The sequence below is a fragment of the Tigriopus californicus genome, chromosome 11, assembly GCF_007210705.1.
Source record: "Tigriopus californicus strain San Diego chromosome 11, Tcal_SD_v2.1, whole genome shotgun sequence".
Classification (NCBI taxonomy): Eukaryota; Metazoa; Arthropoda; class Copepoda; order Harpacticoida; family Harpacticidae; genus Tigriopus; species Tigriopus californicus.
In genome coordinates this window covers 13,267,607-13,285,352 of record NC_081450.1, presented here as the reverse complement: position 1 = coordinate 13,285,352, position 17,746 = coordinate 13,267,607, and the positions used below count along the sequence as shown (strand labels likewise).

Sequence of the window (17,746 nt, the reverse complement as noted above, 5' to 3'; positions counted from 1 at the left end):
CGTTTTAAAACAATAAAGGCATTTATTTGGTAAGAAATGGGATAATTGAGAAACGTCAAAGAAGTTTTAGTGGCAAAAAGATCAAAAAGAATGAAAAGAGGTATTTTTATTTGCCTTTTTCATAGCCCATTCATTGTAAAGCGGCGAGCTTATAAGCACAAAAATTGAGTCAATGTTAGGAATTGATGGAAGCAACCAACAAATGTAAATGCACGGAAAAAAACATTCTCCCCGAAAATGAAGGAACCATCAGTTGCAGTCCAGGATTTTTTTTTTGCCTTGGAGGAGCATGCATTCTCACTTTACACACGTACGACAAAGTTGAAATGATTTCACGAATCGAAACTTGAGAAACTTCTTGCCAACTACTATAACAACAACAACACAACAACTTTCTACGTCCGTTTTTACCCAGATCAAATGGCAAAAAAATGCGAATTTCTTCTGATCCATTGAGCGCATTTCACGGATAACCTAAAACGTCACATCAGCCTTTTTGATGGGCCATTCCAGAAAAAAAGGCGATCGATCGAACCAATCGGTTTGGCAAAATGTTGAAGGTATGAATCGATGAACGCCGTTTGTCTGCTCAGTTTCATCCAAGACTTTTGCAATGAGAACGCACACATGAGAGCATTACGTAAGTCATGGATACAAAGGCTTGTTGGCTTGTGGGAAGAATGTGGAATTTCCGCGGGAGCTTTCTTCGTTCAAGAGTTCACTTCCGACGACAAAACATTTCGCTCAGAGTTCGGGTGACATCCCAAAAGTTCAGGTCAACTCCGTAGATTGCTCGGACGAACTCAATCAGTGAGGTCGGTCGGGGATTCGGGAATCGAAAAATTTCTTTCCATCCCAAACTTTACAGGTTAGTTTGACGAACAAGAATACCCATATTAAAGTTTCTTTTTCCATAAGGCCATCTCGGACGAGGCATGTAGTATAGGCGAATTTCAAGACAGCTTTGACTCAAGAGGTAAACACCAAATTCCGGTCGTAGTGCTCTTTGTTTCGGATCCGGCCTTGCCGGCTCAAAGGCTGGATATCAAGGTGTCGGAACAACTCCTGAAACTTTCACTCCACTGGACGTGCCCTCAGTGTCAAGGTTGGCGGAAAAGTTTGGGGAAAAAATCAGAGGCGGAAAAATATTGCTGAGCGAGTGCATCCATGATTGAGCAAACACCATGGACCTTTGCACCAACAGCCAAAGTTTTACGCCTCTGACAAGCACCTTCTGCCTTTTCGGACCTTTTGGGCACAAACCATCTTTATGAAGGTTTCACGGTCTCAAGTTTTGTTCTCTTTGCTTAGGGAATTGTTTTACTAGAAGGAGAGAGATGGCTTCCAAAGGTGAAGACATTGACCTCAACGACGGGTCGGTGCCTCCGGACGCTCCAATCGGATTGGAGGTCTCCGACTACGACGCGACCTCAGCCATTTTGAAGTGGAAAGCTCCTATCAATGATGGGGGAATGCCTCTTACTGGATACATTGTCGAGTACAAAGAAATCCGAGAGAGTGAATGGGTAGAGACCGACAAGATTAAACCCAACAAATATCCCACAAACACTGTCAAGTTATTGAGTACTGGCCAAAAATATGAATTCAGGGTGAGAATATTGAGTAAAGAAAGCTTTTTCAGAATCAACTGAATTAAGTGCATTACAGGTTTGCGCCGTAAATCGTGCAGGAAAGAGTGTCCCATCCGAGGCAACTCCTCCTCAGGTCATCAAGTCTCAAAAATCGCCTCCAAAAATTGACCTCAAGGCGTTCGGCGAGGACGCCAAAGTGAGCTGCAAGGTCAACCAACAACTCATTTTGGAAGTACCTGTGGACGGAACACCAGCTCCCGAAACCAGTTGGTGGTTGGGAGACGCTGAGGTCAAAAGTGAAGGGATCGTCAAGGTGTCACACAATCCTAACATGGCCAAGTTGGTTCTCATTCCTGCCAAACGCTCGGGATGCGGGAAGTACACGCTAAAGGCTAAGAATCAACATGGCGAGGACAAGGCTACCGTGGATGTCGAGATATTTGGTCGCCCCGAAATTCCGCAAGGCTCGTTGGAAGTTTCTAATGTTACCAAAAAGACTTGTCTGCTCAGTTGGAAGCCGCCAAAAGATGACGGAGGGGCTCCCATTACAACCTACGAGATCGAACGGATGGAAACGACTTCTGAGCAATGGCTTCCAGTGGGAAAGACCAAAGGGACCAGCTTCGAAGTCAAAAACTTGGGTGAAGGCAAGGAGTACAAGTTTCTGGTTCGTGCAGTGAACAAGTTTGGCGACTCTCCGGATCTCATACTGGAAGAGTCAATTACGGCCAAGGATGAATTCAACCCTCCGAGTCAACCCGGACCTCCTGAGATTTGTGATTGGGGCCAAGATTTCGCTGACTTGAGGTGGAACACCCCGGAAGAAGATGGTGGGGCCCAGATTGAAACGTATCGAATTGAGATCAGGAACAGAGACAAACGAGTGTGGCAAACCGCCGCATCAGTCTCGGAGAGTGATGCCGTCATTAACGATCACATTCAGCCAGAAAATGAATATGAATTCAGAGTAGTGGCAATTAATAGAGCTGGAGAATCAGAACATTCCAAGACGTCAAAACCGATGGTGGCCAAAGAAAGGTTTGTCAAGCCGAAAATCGACAGAAGCACTCTAGGTGACAAGAGCATTCTAGCTGGACAAGCACTGAGGTTGACTGCCAATACGGTGGGCGAGCCTCCCGCTCAGATTAGTTGGTGGTCCCCAAGTGGTGCCAAGTACGAAGATTCCGAAGTGGTTGAAGTACAAGCGTCGTCAAACATGAGTACATTAGTTTTAAAACAAGTGACTCTTCAAGACTCAGGGTCAATTAAAGTTAAGGCCAAGAATTCTGAGGGTTTAGACGAGACCGAGGTCAAGATTAACGTGACTGGGCCCCCTGGAAAGCCAATTGGACCTTTGGAAGTATCTTCAGTCCACCAGACCGGGTGCACTTTGGCATGGAAGAAACCAGAATCCAATGGTGGCTCATCAATCAAGTCATACGCCATCGAACGGAAGAACGTTGAGAACGACCATTGGGTTCCTTGTGGATCCATAACTGGCAAAACAGCCTCGGTTCTGAAAGATTTGGAATATGAAGTGAAAAACCTGGTGGAGGGAGCTGTCTACATGTTCCGAGTCCTAGCCTCCAACACAAACGGTGAAGGCGAACCTTTGGAGTGCTTTGTTCCAGTGTGCCCAATGCCCTCCAATCCCGTGCCAGACAAACCTTCCACGCCAAAAGTGAAGGCACAAGACAAAAAATGGGTCTCCTTGGAATGGTTTGTTCCTGCAGATGCCGATGTGAAGCACTACATCATTGAAAAACAAGAACACTTTCTTGTTCCAAAAGTGGAGGATGTCGAGGAGGAGGCCAATGAGAATACACCGCAGGAAATGAATGGAGATGCGCAGGAACTCAAGCCCAGGCCTGCTTTGAAGACTGGGCCCTCTTTCACAGGCGAGTTCCAAGATTACTGCTCAAGCTGGATGGTGGCCATGGTCACAGATGACAATAGTAACTCGATCAAGATCACGGATTTGGGAGAAGGCAGCAAATACCGATTTCGGATCAAGGCTGTCAACGGATCGGGACCCAGTGAGCCTTCAGATCCAACTATGGAAGTCGAGTGCAAAGGCAAACAGCGGCCAATTCTGGATCGTAGTTGCTTTGACCCGATCAAAATCCCTTTGGGTGGAACCATTATCATACAAGTGAAGTTCACTGGCAATCCCATCCCAGAACGACGTTGGTTCTTTGCTAAACGTGAATTGCATGCCTCAGGCAAGGTCCTGATCGTGGAGAAGGATCATTTGTCACGGGTTACCATCAACGACGCTCAAAAAATGCATTCTGGACAATACGAGCTCAGAGTGGAAAATGAGTTTGGCCAAGAGACGGGGCTTGTCGACGTTGTCGTACTCACCGAACCTGATAAGCCCAGAGGTCCCTTGAAGATCGACAACATCCATGCCGAGGGGTGCTCTTGTGCATGGTTGGAGCCTGAAAACGATGGCGGAAGCCCAATCACTCACTACATTGTGGAGCGCCAATCGGGAAGCTCTTCTCAATGGACACCCTGTGGCAAGACGGAAAATACCTGTTGCAAAATCACTCAATTACCCACGGGTAAGGAGTTTCGGCTCCAAGTGAAGGCTGTGAACTCAGAAGGTGAATCTGAACCCTTGGGCGGTGTGGATAGCTTCTTGACTGAGAACCAATTTGGAACACCAGGAGCACCAGGAAGACCGGAACCCATTGATTGTGACTTCGACAACGTCTTGGTTGTCTGGGACCCGCCAAGACATGATGGTGGATCTAGGATCACTGGCTATGAGCTGGAAGCGCGAAAATGGAAGGACAATAACTATTTTCCAGCTGATGAAATCAAAATGCAAATGGAAAGAGGGGACATCAAAGGTTTGGAGACCAACCAAGTTTACGCCGCCAGAGTACGAGCTGTCAATGCAGCTGGTCCAGGTCCTTGGAGTATGGATAGTGACGAATTGATCCCCAAGCACAAATCACTCAAGCCCAAGATTGTGCTGAATGATGGAAAAGATATCACTGTTCAAAGTGGAACCACGTTAACCGTCTTTGCTTCAGTTGAGGCCGAACCTCCTGTCGAGGATGTTGACTTTGAACTGGCCGGCAAATCTCTTCTCCACGACCTAAACCAAGGAATTTTGATCGATATCAAACCCTATAAGGTGCGCCTCCAAATTGATTCAGTGCAAAGGAAAATGTCTGGAATTCTCAAATGCGAGGGCAGAAATGTCAATGGAAAACATTCGGCTCATGTCGAACTGAAGGTCCAAGGATTACCTTCAAAGCCAAAGGGGATTTTGGAAGTTACAAACGTTCACAAAAATGGCTGCCGATTGTCCTGGGGAACTCCGGAGGACGATGGAGGTCTATCCATAGAATATATCGTGGAAAGAAAAGTTTCAAATGAGAGTGATTGGACCAAGGTTATCACAACTCCTAATTCAATTTGCGACTTACTCGATCTAGAACAGGGAAAAGAATACTCATTCAGGATCATTGCTGCTAATTCAATTGGTAACTCTGAACCCCTCACCATTCTACGGCCTATCGTCGCCAAGGACCAAATTTGTAAGCTCTTCATGGTCTAGCTTTGGATCCTACTCTTTAATCACAATCAAACCTCTTTCAGCCACTCCATTGCCTCCTGGTGCTCCTGAAATCACAGATTGGTCAGAGAGGCACATGGAACTTGTTTGGAGCCCGCCTTTGGATGATGGAGGCTCACCAATCACGGGGTACCAAGTTTTAACGCGTCTGAACTCGACTGGAGATTGGCAACTTTGGGAGACCGTACCTGCTCAAGACTGTTCAGCAACACTGCAGAATCTCAATTTTGGTACCCAATACCAATTTCAGGTGGTGGCTTCCAATAAAGTGGGCAAGAGTGATCCAAGCATTTCTTCGAGACCCAGGGAGGCCCGACCTCAAGCTTGTAAGTATTTTTCACTTTGAATCGTAATGTCCAGATTTTCAAGTTGAGAGCAACAATGCCTTTCTTGCAACAGTGGCACCCTCTATGAATACCTTGAACATGCGGGATGTAAAGGTGACGGCCGGAAGTCGAGTCAAATTCGATGTGCCTTTCCAAGGCGAACCTACTCCAGAGGTAATCTGGACCAAGGAGGGTTCAGACACGCCTATAGTGAGCAGCAGGAGCCAGGATATCACTCAGGCCACTACAGAAAATGCTACAAAACTGGCTTTTAATAATATCGCTCGAACACAGGACGGCACCTACACTTTAACTATTATGAACGAGTCGGGCAAGGAGTCAGCCTCAGCCACAATCACAGTGCTGGATCGTCCCCTTCCCATTGAAGGTCTTTCTGCCCTTCTTGACCGCTCCAAGTGTTCTTTGGCGTGGAAGCGACCTAGTGAGGACGGTGGAGCCCCCATTGATCACTATCAAATTGAGAGATTTGATGCGGACAAGGGCTTTTGGATGGCATGTGGAAGATCAAAAGAAACTTCTTTTGAAGCCATTGGACTATTGAAGGGACATGAGTATCGATTCCGAGTCAGCGCATCCAATAGATTGGGGGAGTCTGACCCCGTGGAAACACCCGAAACTTTCCTGATCGAGGCAGATCTTATAATGTAAGGCACGTTTGATTGATCTTCATATAAATTTGAATAAATACATCCTTCAACACATTCATTACATAACAGTTGTAGTTTCCTTTTTCTTAATATACGTCATGGATATTCGTTTAAAACTTAAAACATGATTGCTATTGAAAGGAACTCGAGGGACAGTCATAATTTTCCAGGTCTCATTTGAGACTATTTTTTCTTGCTGTATTTTCTATTGGGTTGAGGTGCTAGGATCTGAGACGTGAGCTTTGCCGGTCAGCATCATCCATTTTCCAATTCTGATAAGCAGTGCCTGAACTATCACATTGTCCCTCTCTTATTGCGTGGGCGTAATTAGCGTCTAAAAGGTTTCTGAAGAAAAGCCGAGGAAGAGATTCGAAGCGGGGACCTCTACCATGCATGAACACTGCGCTTACCCACGAAATTCTACAAACATGAAGTGTGAACAAGCTTCCCACCTAATTGACCTGCTCTTGGTTACGGCGACTCTGAGCCCCTTTCAGAATTAAAGGAATAATATAGGAAAAGTAGATCTCCTTAATTGAAGCCAAATCATTTATATCATTTACTTTTAAAGTGATTCGTTTCAAAGTTATATTGCCGAAAGCTTATCTAGGTGACCATGTGCAGGCCTAAAATTCGAATTTTATGTGGTGTGTACTACATAACTTGACACATATTTGCTCGGTTCCCTAACATTGTTATGGTCTCAAATTTGGCCAAGTTTATTTATTTAATAAGATCTTATGGTCGTATGAGGTGTATATTTGGAATAAAGTGAACAGTATAGGAGGTAAAACATTTTTGCTTCCCTTCACAGCCCACATAGAAGTCCGCGGTTTACCGCTTCACCACGTCTCCACTACGAATACGCATCCATAACCCTCGATAAAAACTCTGGAAGCCCCTACAATATATGAAGAACCATAGGTTTGTTTAAGAACGAGCGACCTTTGAACATTTTCCAAATCGAACATGAAACGGTAAACCTAGTGTCCAGCAGCATAACTACCAACATGTGTGGACCATTTTCGACGATTGGCTAAGTTGGCTGCAAATATTCTAGCAAACATCATATTTCATGAAGCTTTGACACTGCCGCAGTCTTCCAGGCTCAATATCGTAACAGGATCTCGTTCACACAAATAAGCCGGCTATTAGAAGTAAAATATAAATTTTGTCTGAAAGCTGAGTACAAGTTGATTGATTGACGGATTGATGGATCGATCGATTTTTATTTAGGGACTCAGGCACACTTGTGAATGAATATAAGCACGAATGCTTGAATACGGATAATAAATAAAATAGATCCCTAGGTTACACCAATAAACCGCTCATTGTGTTTTCATTTGTCATCTTGATTAGAAAAGACACTTGGGGACTGTAAAAGACTGACTGGCCCAGTGCAATCAGTCTTAGAGGCTCGCAGATTTCAGACTTGACTGGGCTCTGGAAGATGTCTGAGGAAGTTGAGCCTACTTATTATTGTATGAAAAACAATTGGACAAGTAACAGTCGGGTGTATATGAGTAAGTAGCTGAGATTAACCTTGTCTAAGCTTTTACGTTAGAGGGTAGCCAGCAATCCAAAGGAGGGTCTTAATAAACCAAAATCTTATTGGCATCTTACTTTTCATTGGAAAATCGGATCCGTACTTTATAACTCATGGCTCTGCAGAAGCATCTTCCATAACTTTGCTGGCATGATGAAGAATCGAGCAATGATATGGCAAGATGTGAAAATATCAAGTTAAAAAGGATCAATACATTCAGATTGGTATTTACGAATTGCGACTGCTCTCTCCTTTTGAAAAAATCAAATGCATATACCATAGCAGACATGACATCTCGACGGCTCTGAGGGGCGAGATTATTGTTACAGCAATGTAAATCACAGTCTGCCCTTTTGGTTGTACTCAAGGATCCCTTCTGAACATTGATTGATCTTTATTGCTACTCATGGGCATGTGAGATCGTGTCAAGGAAACTTAATATATGTAAGAAGAAATGCTGGAAAGGATCAAATATTAAAAAGCGAAATAACGTGAGATACAGCACATGATTAAATTTTTCAAATGAGTTGAACAAATGGAGCAGTGAAGAGCAGACGCTGCAAATGCAGAATAGAAGAGGGGGATGCTGAAACTTTTGATTAATTACGGATTTGTAGGAGGTGGTCAAGATTGAACAAGCCTTGCAAAAGGTGCGTGGCCACTAAAATTCTGAAAGCACGTCTACCTAAGCACAGTAAGGTGCGACAAGGAAGGACAACTTGCATCTAAAATGCATCTTTACCTTGTTGGCACATTGTGGCACGAGGAGGTTTCGCTTCAGGAACTTGGCAAAGGTGGATTGGTTGGAGTTGGGGAGCCACAAGTGAAGGTTGTATATAAAGAATGGTGCGATATAGGTCCGTAAGAATTGAACAATTATTGGAAGGGGGAGGGGGGGGGGAGATCTTTGTTAGGGGGTCTTTTGCAAACATAGTATCCTGTCCTGACCTTGGCCTTGATTATTGCAGGGGGTTTGAAGTGATTGGTAAACGACAATTGAGCGGAAGATGTCGACATGATTAAATTGTTGACAACTTCAATAGTACTATCTTTAATGACCTATATGGAAAACCATGGCCTGAAAGCTGAAGTTCCATAAGCAATACTGTGCATAACATCGACGACATTTTGCAATGCCGCGGTTAAACCAGCCCGCCAAGAAAACCAAGTCGTTTCGCAATAAAGATAGTGTCTTTTGGCAATATTTGATGGTGGGGGCCCTGATGTTTCAAGGCTTCGGGCAAGAAGGAAACATAGATGCCGCATTCATTTCCTGACCAACTGGGTGGTACAATATTGGAATGATCTACTACTGAGCGTTCTTCTGTGTACTCAACGAAATATTTCAATTCCAAGTAAGCCAGTGTTGACTTGGATGCACATTTGAAATGTGTTTAATCCTCTCAAGCGTGATGTAATTGGCTCTCTTCATCAACATTGAGAGTTTAGTGGAGGGGTGAAGCCATTCATCCCGTCTTTCTCCCTCTTGTTTCTTCCTTTTTTTCGACACGATCGTTTTTCCATCATCAACCAATTGCTTTAATACCCTTAACACATTTCAGAATGTCTTGGGTGGTCCCAAACAATAAGCAATAAATGTAGATTGCGTAGAATTGGCGATATTGGATCCCCTTGCGGGAGGCCAATGGAAGTGAAGTCGCAAGGTGATAGGTCTTCTGAAGAGATCTTGAAAGAATGACTGGGTTAGGGTTTGGAGACGGGAAAGTTGGAAGGGCGAGATTATGGATGTTAAAGGGGACCTTCTTGAAAACTACTTCTAACACGAGTTCCGTGAAGGTTGCAAAATTGGATGGCATTTTTCTGGGAAGCCATGGACTTCCTCCGCTAATTTTTTTGATATAGATGACAATAGGGCTAACAGAAAAGTTCTAAGTAAAATTACTGAGGTCTGTCAATTAATTTTTATTGTTTCTCCGCGAACAACGTGGCTACTCATTTGTCACACTCGTCACATACATATTCTCTTGAAAGCCTCACTTACCATATAACTCAATCTTAAATCTAGCAAATGAAAGTGCTCGTGAATATTGAACATGAATTAGATGCACACAAGGACTCTCAGTTATGAACTTTGAACTTTTTTTCCTGCGCTTAACCCAAAATATGAAAAAGTGCTCTTTTTTAATCTACGTGTTAATCGTGCTGATTGTAAAAAATAATGTCAATCCAGCATTAAAAACGTATCAGCTTCAACCAATCTCGATGATATTCGATTCCATAAAGTTGAGGCTTTGATTCCTCAAAGAACTCAAAACAGCTTTCGGTTTTTCCCCATTGTTTCAAGTTTTTTAATGAGCTTTGTGAAACGTAAACTATTCAACAAAACATCGGTGGATCAAACAAAGGCCTATTGAAAGGAGTTACTTTAATGGGGTCCTTATCTGTCGGATGACTCTTCAATTTTTCAAAAAAAAGACCTGCCTCCAAACGACTCCATTGTCTTTGACACTATAAAAAGACTACTAATCCCGAATTTCTCACCAACCAGATTCAACGGTTCGTCATGAAACTGTAAGAAAAAATCTTCCTGCATCACTCTAAATAATTACTCTCTGCCAACAGATTCAATTCATTTTTCAGTCTCTGCCTTTGCCTATTCGCCAACTTAGTTCTCAAAGCTGATGGCTTTGATTTTGACGTTCACCCACTGAATAAAACCATTGAGTTGCCTAAACAGATTGAGATTATTGGGAACACCCAAACGGCCTTTGATGAGAATGGAACACACCCTCTTGTTCCATTCGACTTGAAATCGTTGGCCTGTGGCGACCCTGTTCATCTTTTGCGACTCGGAGAGTCCATTGCGTTTTCAACCGGCCTAAGAACGCCTGGAAATACTCAAAAGTAACGTGTTTTGTTATTCCCATTGAGCGAAGGAGAAAGTAAAGAAACATAAATATTCCTTTTCAGTTGCAGATTCGAGTTTGACGTTGGGCCAGCTTTAGGCTCACAAATGGTCATAACGTGCTCCCAACTCCAAGTTCCTTGCTCTTTCAACGACCAATTGTGGATTTCGGAGCTAAGCGTCACTTCCGTAGGCTGCTTCCCGACGACTGAAGCTCTAACGGATGTGTTCTTTACTTACAAAAAGTTGAGTGCATCCAGTCGAATGTCCTTGATTTATCGAGCCGATCAAAACTCTCCTGTCACCACTGGGATGGTGTGCAACATCCAAAATCAAGGCCCACGTGGAACAGGATCCAGTACAACGAAAAGGCCACCTCCTGTCCAAACCTGTGGTGGGCCTCCGTCTGCTTCGTCGAGGATTATTGATGGAACCCTTGTAGCGGACAATGAGTTTGGCTTTATGGCAAAGCTCACAATAGACGGTAAGAAAGTAATCTGGCATCTCAAAGTGAAAATAACTTGCTCAAGTGGGCTTTTTTAAGTCATGAACACTGAAAATGGCAGTCAGAACAGGTCCTCGCATACAAGGAGGTGTTTATGCTTTCAAAAACCTAACATAAGGGTTCCAAGAATGACGGCAAATTAGAAAGTGAGACCTTCCTTCGAGACGTGTCCAAGCCCAAAATCTTGTGACAATTCCACTCGTGGAAAAAATCTAGGGCCAAAACTTCATTTTCTAGGAAGAGTTTGGTATCTGTAGGTAAAGGTTTTGATGCTCCATTTTGAAGCTAATCTTTAACTAATTTTTGAGCAAAGGAAATTAAAAAAAAAAAAACCTAACATAGTCAATGATAATGTTGTTCACCCGCATTAGTTCCTCTACTTAACAAGAGATACTTGCAGAGCAAATAATTAATGACATCAATCGACATCCATCAAATCTAGCTCAAGTGCACTTTCTTGATCAAAATTATTTCCCCATAAAAAACAGCATTTGTTTCAATTTCATTGCCTCCATGTCTTTAGATTTATACCTATGTGGAGCTAGTGTCTTGAACTCTCGATGGTTATTAACAGCAGCTCATTGTGTGAAACCGTCCTCCAGTGTAGTAGCCTCATTTGACTGCATTGGATCGGTCAATTGCCGACAAAGCCGAACCCAAGATCAGATTTACATCCATCCCAATTGGGATGATTCCAACGTTGCCAAGGGCTTTGATGTGGCCTTAATTCAATTAAGCCAGGATATACAGTTCTCCAATGCCGTCTGGCCTGTTTGTCTCCCAGCAAATCCACCCAATTTTGGAGAAAACATGAAGGTCATTGGATTCGGGAATATCGCCACCAATGGCCCTACGAGTCAAGATCTTCTTATGGTTTGTGCTTATGAATGACACTAACGCTTGTAATAGAAGACGTTTTATGTGTACGTATGCTCACTTCTCAGGGTTTTGTGAAAGTTGAGCCCATGTCAACTTGTCGAAGGTTCTTTGGAAATGGCCTTGGTTCGACGGTCTTTTGTGCGAGCCAAAATCCTTCCTCTACATGCCGCGGTGACTCGGGTTCCTTTGGGGGCGTGAGGCGAAATGGGCGTTTCGAAATTGACGGGATCACGTCCTTTGGCGGGGCCATTTGCGAAGACGATCCTATGGGGTTCATGTTGGTTGTCTCCGAGAAAGAATGGATCAACTCTTACATTAACATTCTAGTTTGAAAAATGATTCAGGAAACTTTGCGAAAGCCTAAACTTATTTTCTTTGTTTGATTAGGGATCTTGGGCAAAGTTCTTTGACAAGAAGAGTAATTTGAAAACGCTCCAAATTTGTTGTGGATTGTGGGCGATTGAAAACCATTTTTGACCTTCATTTTTACATGGTGTGTAAACGAGGTTTTCAGCTTTCCTTGTAATATTTGTTTTATTTCTACGTAATAGATGTATAGGTTTGCAAATACACAGATAATATTCATTACAGCATTATTATTTGTTGGTTGTTGTTGTAACATCAAATGGTATGGGTCTTTTCTCAGAAATGACCTATTTTCTTCATTTTCCTTTAGCTTCCATCAGTTCCAGCCAAACGTTTGAGTTCACTAAGATTCCATTTAAAGCCATTCTCCGCTTTTGATCTCGAAGTTTTCTGAAATAAAAACCACTCCGTTCGCCGCCAATCTCTTTGATTGAGCACTTTAATAATCGTTTTCCGCACCTTTTCCGGAGTCAATCACAGCCTTGAGATTTTATAAATGAGTCAATTTTGTGGTCTGACAGCCAGATTTCATGGTTGAAGCGAGTCCACGCGGCGAAAATGGCTGTGGAAGAATGAGAATAGATCCCGGGTGGCTTTTGAGGTGGCGATGAGGCCATATAAGGTCAGCCAAGGTCGCGCTTGGAAGGCCGACGAAGTTGAGGATGATGACACAAGATCTGGAGTGAAAAAAAAATGATCGGATTTAAAAGGATTGGCCGAATGGTGGGGAGATCCCCTCCAGGGAAAAGATATGACTCGGCAGATCTGTTTCTTTCCTTCTCGGCCAACTCAAAGGGGATATTGGAAATCAACACCGCTGAATTTGTTCCACAGACATAGAGTACCATAATCCAATTCTATCGGGGATTGGAACCGACCACAATAAGAATTACCCCAAGGTGCATGTAGAACGGAAAGCTCCAATCGTTCTATTGTATTTTGGAAAGATCCAAGGAATCAAGTGAATTTGGGGATATTTTAAGAGCAAAGGTAGACTGACATGTTCCACATTGATTCCTTATAACTTTCAAAACTAAACCGCAAGGCCTGATTTAATCAGGCCCATCACCCCAGACGCGCGCATAAGAAATTCAAGTGGGACAAGCTTAGAGGAACGGGAAAGATATTTCATTTCATTTCATTTTTGCCACCTACAAGGCCGTGATTCTATGACGATCCGGAAGGCTTTTAATGGCCTTGTTTTCTTTATCTTTTCGGGGTGGAACATTTAATTACAGTTCCAAGGCCGACGGGTGATTCAGAGCGAGGAAATTTGGACGAGCTTAGAAAGAGATCATATTTCCCGGCGGAAAAAACCCTCTCATGACTTCTGCGTCTGAACTTTTGAGGGCATAAGATTTTACGTTGGTCATATCATAAATATGAACTGCGAATAATAATTTTCTTCGTTGGAACATCGCTTCTTCTTCCAAGCAGGAAAAGCGAGCCTTTGAAGTAGCACTCTCTACTGAATCAGCAGACACTGAATGAAATATGCCGGGTTCCTTTGTATAACTCTTCTCGTGAATCATATCAAAATCTCAAGGAACGCATAAATATTGAACCTGGCTACAAAAAACCTGTTAGATAGTTCTGACTCAAAGCTACTACACAAATTCTCTCCGACCACTTCTCAGCAGTGTTTTGACTCGGCTCATGGTTTAAAGACACCAAAGTTGTAAAGTTGGAACGATTATTACCCTAACTCGTTGGCAACCCGGTGAGGGGTATTTGTCTTCCCTATTTGCCTCCGGTACCAAAGCACGGGTACGTTCTGTCCTGTACGTAGAACCTAAGATGGTTTTTTTCCCTTCGAAGCTACCTCAAATAGTCCTTAGTAGAGTATGGGCTTGAAGTTGTTGCATCCGCTGCTCTTCCTCTCACTTTGCATGTTCCACATTCCTTGAGCATACGAGAAAAAAGTGGGATCATGACCGAAATCTAGGTGGAAAATGGTTGCTGGAAGCTGGTTGGCTGGCTGGCAGCCAGCCTCACGGGACCCTTTTTTCACCTCCATCCTCTCCACTTTTGAAAACTACTTTGCAGTTTGGGAAAACTCTCGTAGAACCACTTTGGCAATAGAGGCCTTTTATAGTGAGCAAAACATGCTAGTTCAGGACGGGAAAGAGTTGAGGCACCTACACTAAAGTTGAGGGATCCAATCGTTCTTGACGAGTTAACTTGGGATCATTAGAACTCGGGTTAACCGAAGGATTTCCATGGCATGATCATCCGTCATGTGTAAGAATGGATAATCTGGAGAATTGTGCAGGTTGGTGGGGACCAAGTCCGATACTTTCATAGAGACTGCAAGTCATTCATCTGAAGTCAGGAATTCAATAAGAGAGGAATCTTCGCGTTCTCCGCGTATGCCGGACAAATTCTTCAAATTCAAAGCGACATTCCACTCTCATTCCCATCTCCCATCTCCATCTTTACGTTTTCAATGGTGCATGGGCAGTTGTGGGCGTGGGTCGTCTACTACAGTAGTTGGCAGCAAATAAAACATAAAGGTCCGCCCAGACAGCCCTGTTTTGTCAGGGCTAAGATGGCAAAATATCTTCGAAAAGCGATACAACCTGCTTTGAAATGGTTTTCGATGGACCAAAACCCCATGAAAGAACGACCTTCGGCAAGTGTTCAAAGGTAAGGAAAAAAGCAGCATTTCTGATTTGTACTAGATATGTTTGAAGTTGTTTTCTTGGAGTTGTCCTGAGCGTAGGATCGTTTGATGATATCTTTTATTTCGTAATATCTTCTCAGTGCATAACCAAAAACACTGCAACAACCTCTAAAAAGCAAATACGAATATTGTTCTTTTTTATAAAATATCTCAAATTTAAATTCCACTTGACATTATGGTATGACACTAATTCAGATAGCTTAAAGCAACTGAACCATAATATGGTTGGCAACACCAAAAATAAGCTCAGGGGGACATTATTCGAAATCAGGAAACCAAGAGGAACAATTTCGTTGCAATAATCATATTCCTGTACAGCTGTCAAATTCCAAAACAAATTTCCAGGTAAGCATTTCGATCCTTTTATATTAGCACTTTTAAACATAGAGACCATGTTTTGACGCGCAATCGTTGTCTTTAAGTTGTGTATAGTTAAAGCCAATTTTGTTTTGCTTCTCCTTGCTTCGAAAATGAGTCGGTGGGTGATTGACCTCTCCAATAACTGTGATGACGTCAACATTCTCGACGAGCTTCAATCTCGTGACCCCCTTTGGGAAACTTACCGGCTCCGGTTAATCCATCACTACTGGCTGCGGCCGAGGCGGACGATTTGACCACTGGGCTGTTGTCGTTGGATGAGCCGCCATTCTCCATGACGGACGCGTATTTGGGCTTCTCTTGCAGAAGTTGGACCTCGTCACTCATCCAATAGAAATTGGAGATGCTCGCCAGACACTTCAACGTAACCAGATTCTTGTTCTTCTCGAAGTGGTTGCTGGTCACGGGAAATATGAGCTCTAGAGCTTGTACCCCATCTCTGATCGGCACTGAGCGCGTGTATGCCTCATTGGCCTGAAGAAAAGAGCGGTCCCGGAAAATTACACATCCATCAAAAGTGAGCCTTAATCACATAAGTTGCAAAAAACGAAAGTACCTTTCAGGATAATAATTTTTTAAAATGATACTTAATGACCTCCAGAAGTACATGGTAGGAGGGGGGGGGGCTGATGATTATGCATAACTTACCGGTTCTCCATTGATGTACCATGCCAATTGGGATGGTGGACTGGATTGTTGAGCCATACACGTTAAATGGGCCGTTTCGCCCACCTGATATTGTTGCCGCTCGCTCTTAATGGTTGGCCCAGAATCCGGGAAGTCTAGAAAGAAATAATGACACACTCTCTCACATTCACGAAGTTCAGTTTGATTGCTTGACAGGAAGTCATCTGTCACTTTTATGGTTTGCTACCCGTTTCCAGCCAGAGAAAGAGCTACTGTATTACATGCGTACATACGGTAGATAACGCGTATCTACCTAGGTATAGGCAATATTCCATGCCTTGAACATATTTGAAGTGGAACATGGAACGACGTGCTTCCATCAATGGCATTCGACACACTTTTTCTTTTCTTTTTGGGCCCTTTAATTCATTTGTTTTAGGCCAGTAAAGAAACCCTTTTTTAACGAATGATAAAAAACTGCCACCCTGCTTTGTACGCCTTGGCCTTCAAATGTTAGACTCTTGCCGCTTGGCAAAAGTAACTTTTTATTTAGGCAAACCCTGCAAATAGATAGGTTAGTTTTTGAATGTTAACTAGTCATTCTCAACATACATGTTCTGAACTAAATGTCAAATAGACTTGAACTTCAAGTCAGTCACAAAGGAGCCTTATGGTCTTGTCCAAACAACGTTTTGGACTTGTAAAACCGAACAAACATCCAAATCGTGTGTGTAGAAGAGTAAGTGACAAAAGGAAAATGTTAGAAGACTCCGAAAATCAGAGAGCACGATTACTTTTTCTGGAATCCTTTCTGTCTTGACACCTTTACAGCTATTGGTGTGATACTCGCTTGCCACTTTTACGGAGACAGATTGTCTGACTTAAGGCCTTTTGTGGCCCTTTGCTTCTCGTGGCCTTTTGGCCCATAATCCATTTTATGCATATAAGATTTATACCAGGGATTTATGTCGCCAAGCTTATCTGCCGAGAGGGACGCCGAAGAAATAGACGCCTATCTTGTATGTACGAGATGGAAAGACCATTTCTTGCGAGTCTTCCTGGAACCTCGGATATCGGACTAACTACGGTCTTCAAACCGGTTTTCAATGCGAGATCAATGACAAAAAAAATTCCCGATTCCTTTCCAAAATAACGGGATTCTGTAGCAAACCATGGTTTCTTTCGAGAGAGGATTTGAGAAACTTCCAATTAGAAAAGGTTTGTTGTCTCGGAGGTAACTTCCGTGGATCGTAATTGAAAAAGCTCAAGGAGTCATGTCATGCATCCAAGACCGTTTAACGACCACATTATCCTTTGAAAAATCAGACGTCCATTCCAAAGCGGCCTTGATGTTCTTTCGTACCATTTGGTGACAGTAATTCCCGGGTCTTCATCGGGGTCTAACAAATAAATTGAAAAGACCAAGTCTAGGGTTTCACCCTTTCCGCCTGATTCCGAGAATAGGGCATTTATCTAGTAGCAAGAAGCCCTCGTAGAATCCCAATCTATTCTCAAGGTGATCTCGTGCCTCTTCGTGAAAAATTGAGTCCATCTGCTGACTATATTTGGCACCTTGTGACACGTTTCCCTTTTTTACAGACGTGATTGAATACCCATGTATGTGACCTTTTTAGGGCCACCACCCAAGAGTAACAGCGGCCTTTGGCGTTGGATTTGGCCAATTCCAGGCCAGTGCCTTTTTTTTTGGGGGGGGGACC

At 43.3% G+C, this 17,746-nt stretch overlaps 3 protein-coding genes across 3 annotated transcripts; 2 read left to right on the top strand and 1 right to left on the bottom strand.

The window, feature by feature from the left end:
* Positions 1–1,359: 1,359 nt before the first annotated feature.
* On the top strand, positions 1,360–6,244 carry LOC131890174 (twitchin-like; the record flags this gene model as incomplete). Its single annotated transcript, XM_059239472.1, is given in 4 exon segments — positions 1,360–1,610; positions 1,669–5,146; positions 5,208–5,510; positions 5,584–6,244. Coding segments are annotated over 4 exon segments (4,628 nt in total), but the record flags the coding sequence as incomplete, so codon positions are not given.
* A 3,842-nt stretch (positions 6,245–10,086) lies between these two features.
* Positions 10,087–12,559, top strand: LOC131889944 (chymotrypsin-like elastase family member 1). The gene is made up of 5 exons (XM_059239173.1): positions 10,087–10,256; positions 10,326–10,589; positions 10,656–11,074; positions 11,619–11,968; positions 12,040–12,559. The coding sequence occupies exons 1-5, from the start codon at positions 10,249–10,251 to the stop codon at positions 12,304–12,306; spliced, it is 1,308 nt and encodes a 435-aa protein (XP_059095156.1). The 5' UTR covers positions 10,087–10,248; the 3' UTR covers positions 12,307–12,559.
* Positions 12,560–12,799: 240 nt separating this feature from the next.
* Positions 12,800–16,208, bottom strand: LOC131889945 (uncharacterized). Its single transcript, XM_059239174.1, has 3 exons — positions 16,050–16,208; positions 15,587–15,875; positions 12,800–13,017 (listed from the first exon to the last, which is right to left on the bottom strand). Exons 1-3 carry the CDS (start codon positions 16,104–16,106, stop codon positions 12,869–12,871), a joined length of 495 nt encoding a protein of 164 aa, XP_059095157.1. The 5' UTR covers positions 16,107–16,208; the 3' UTR covers positions 12,800–12,868.
* Positions 16,209–17,746: the final 1,538 nt, after the last annotated feature.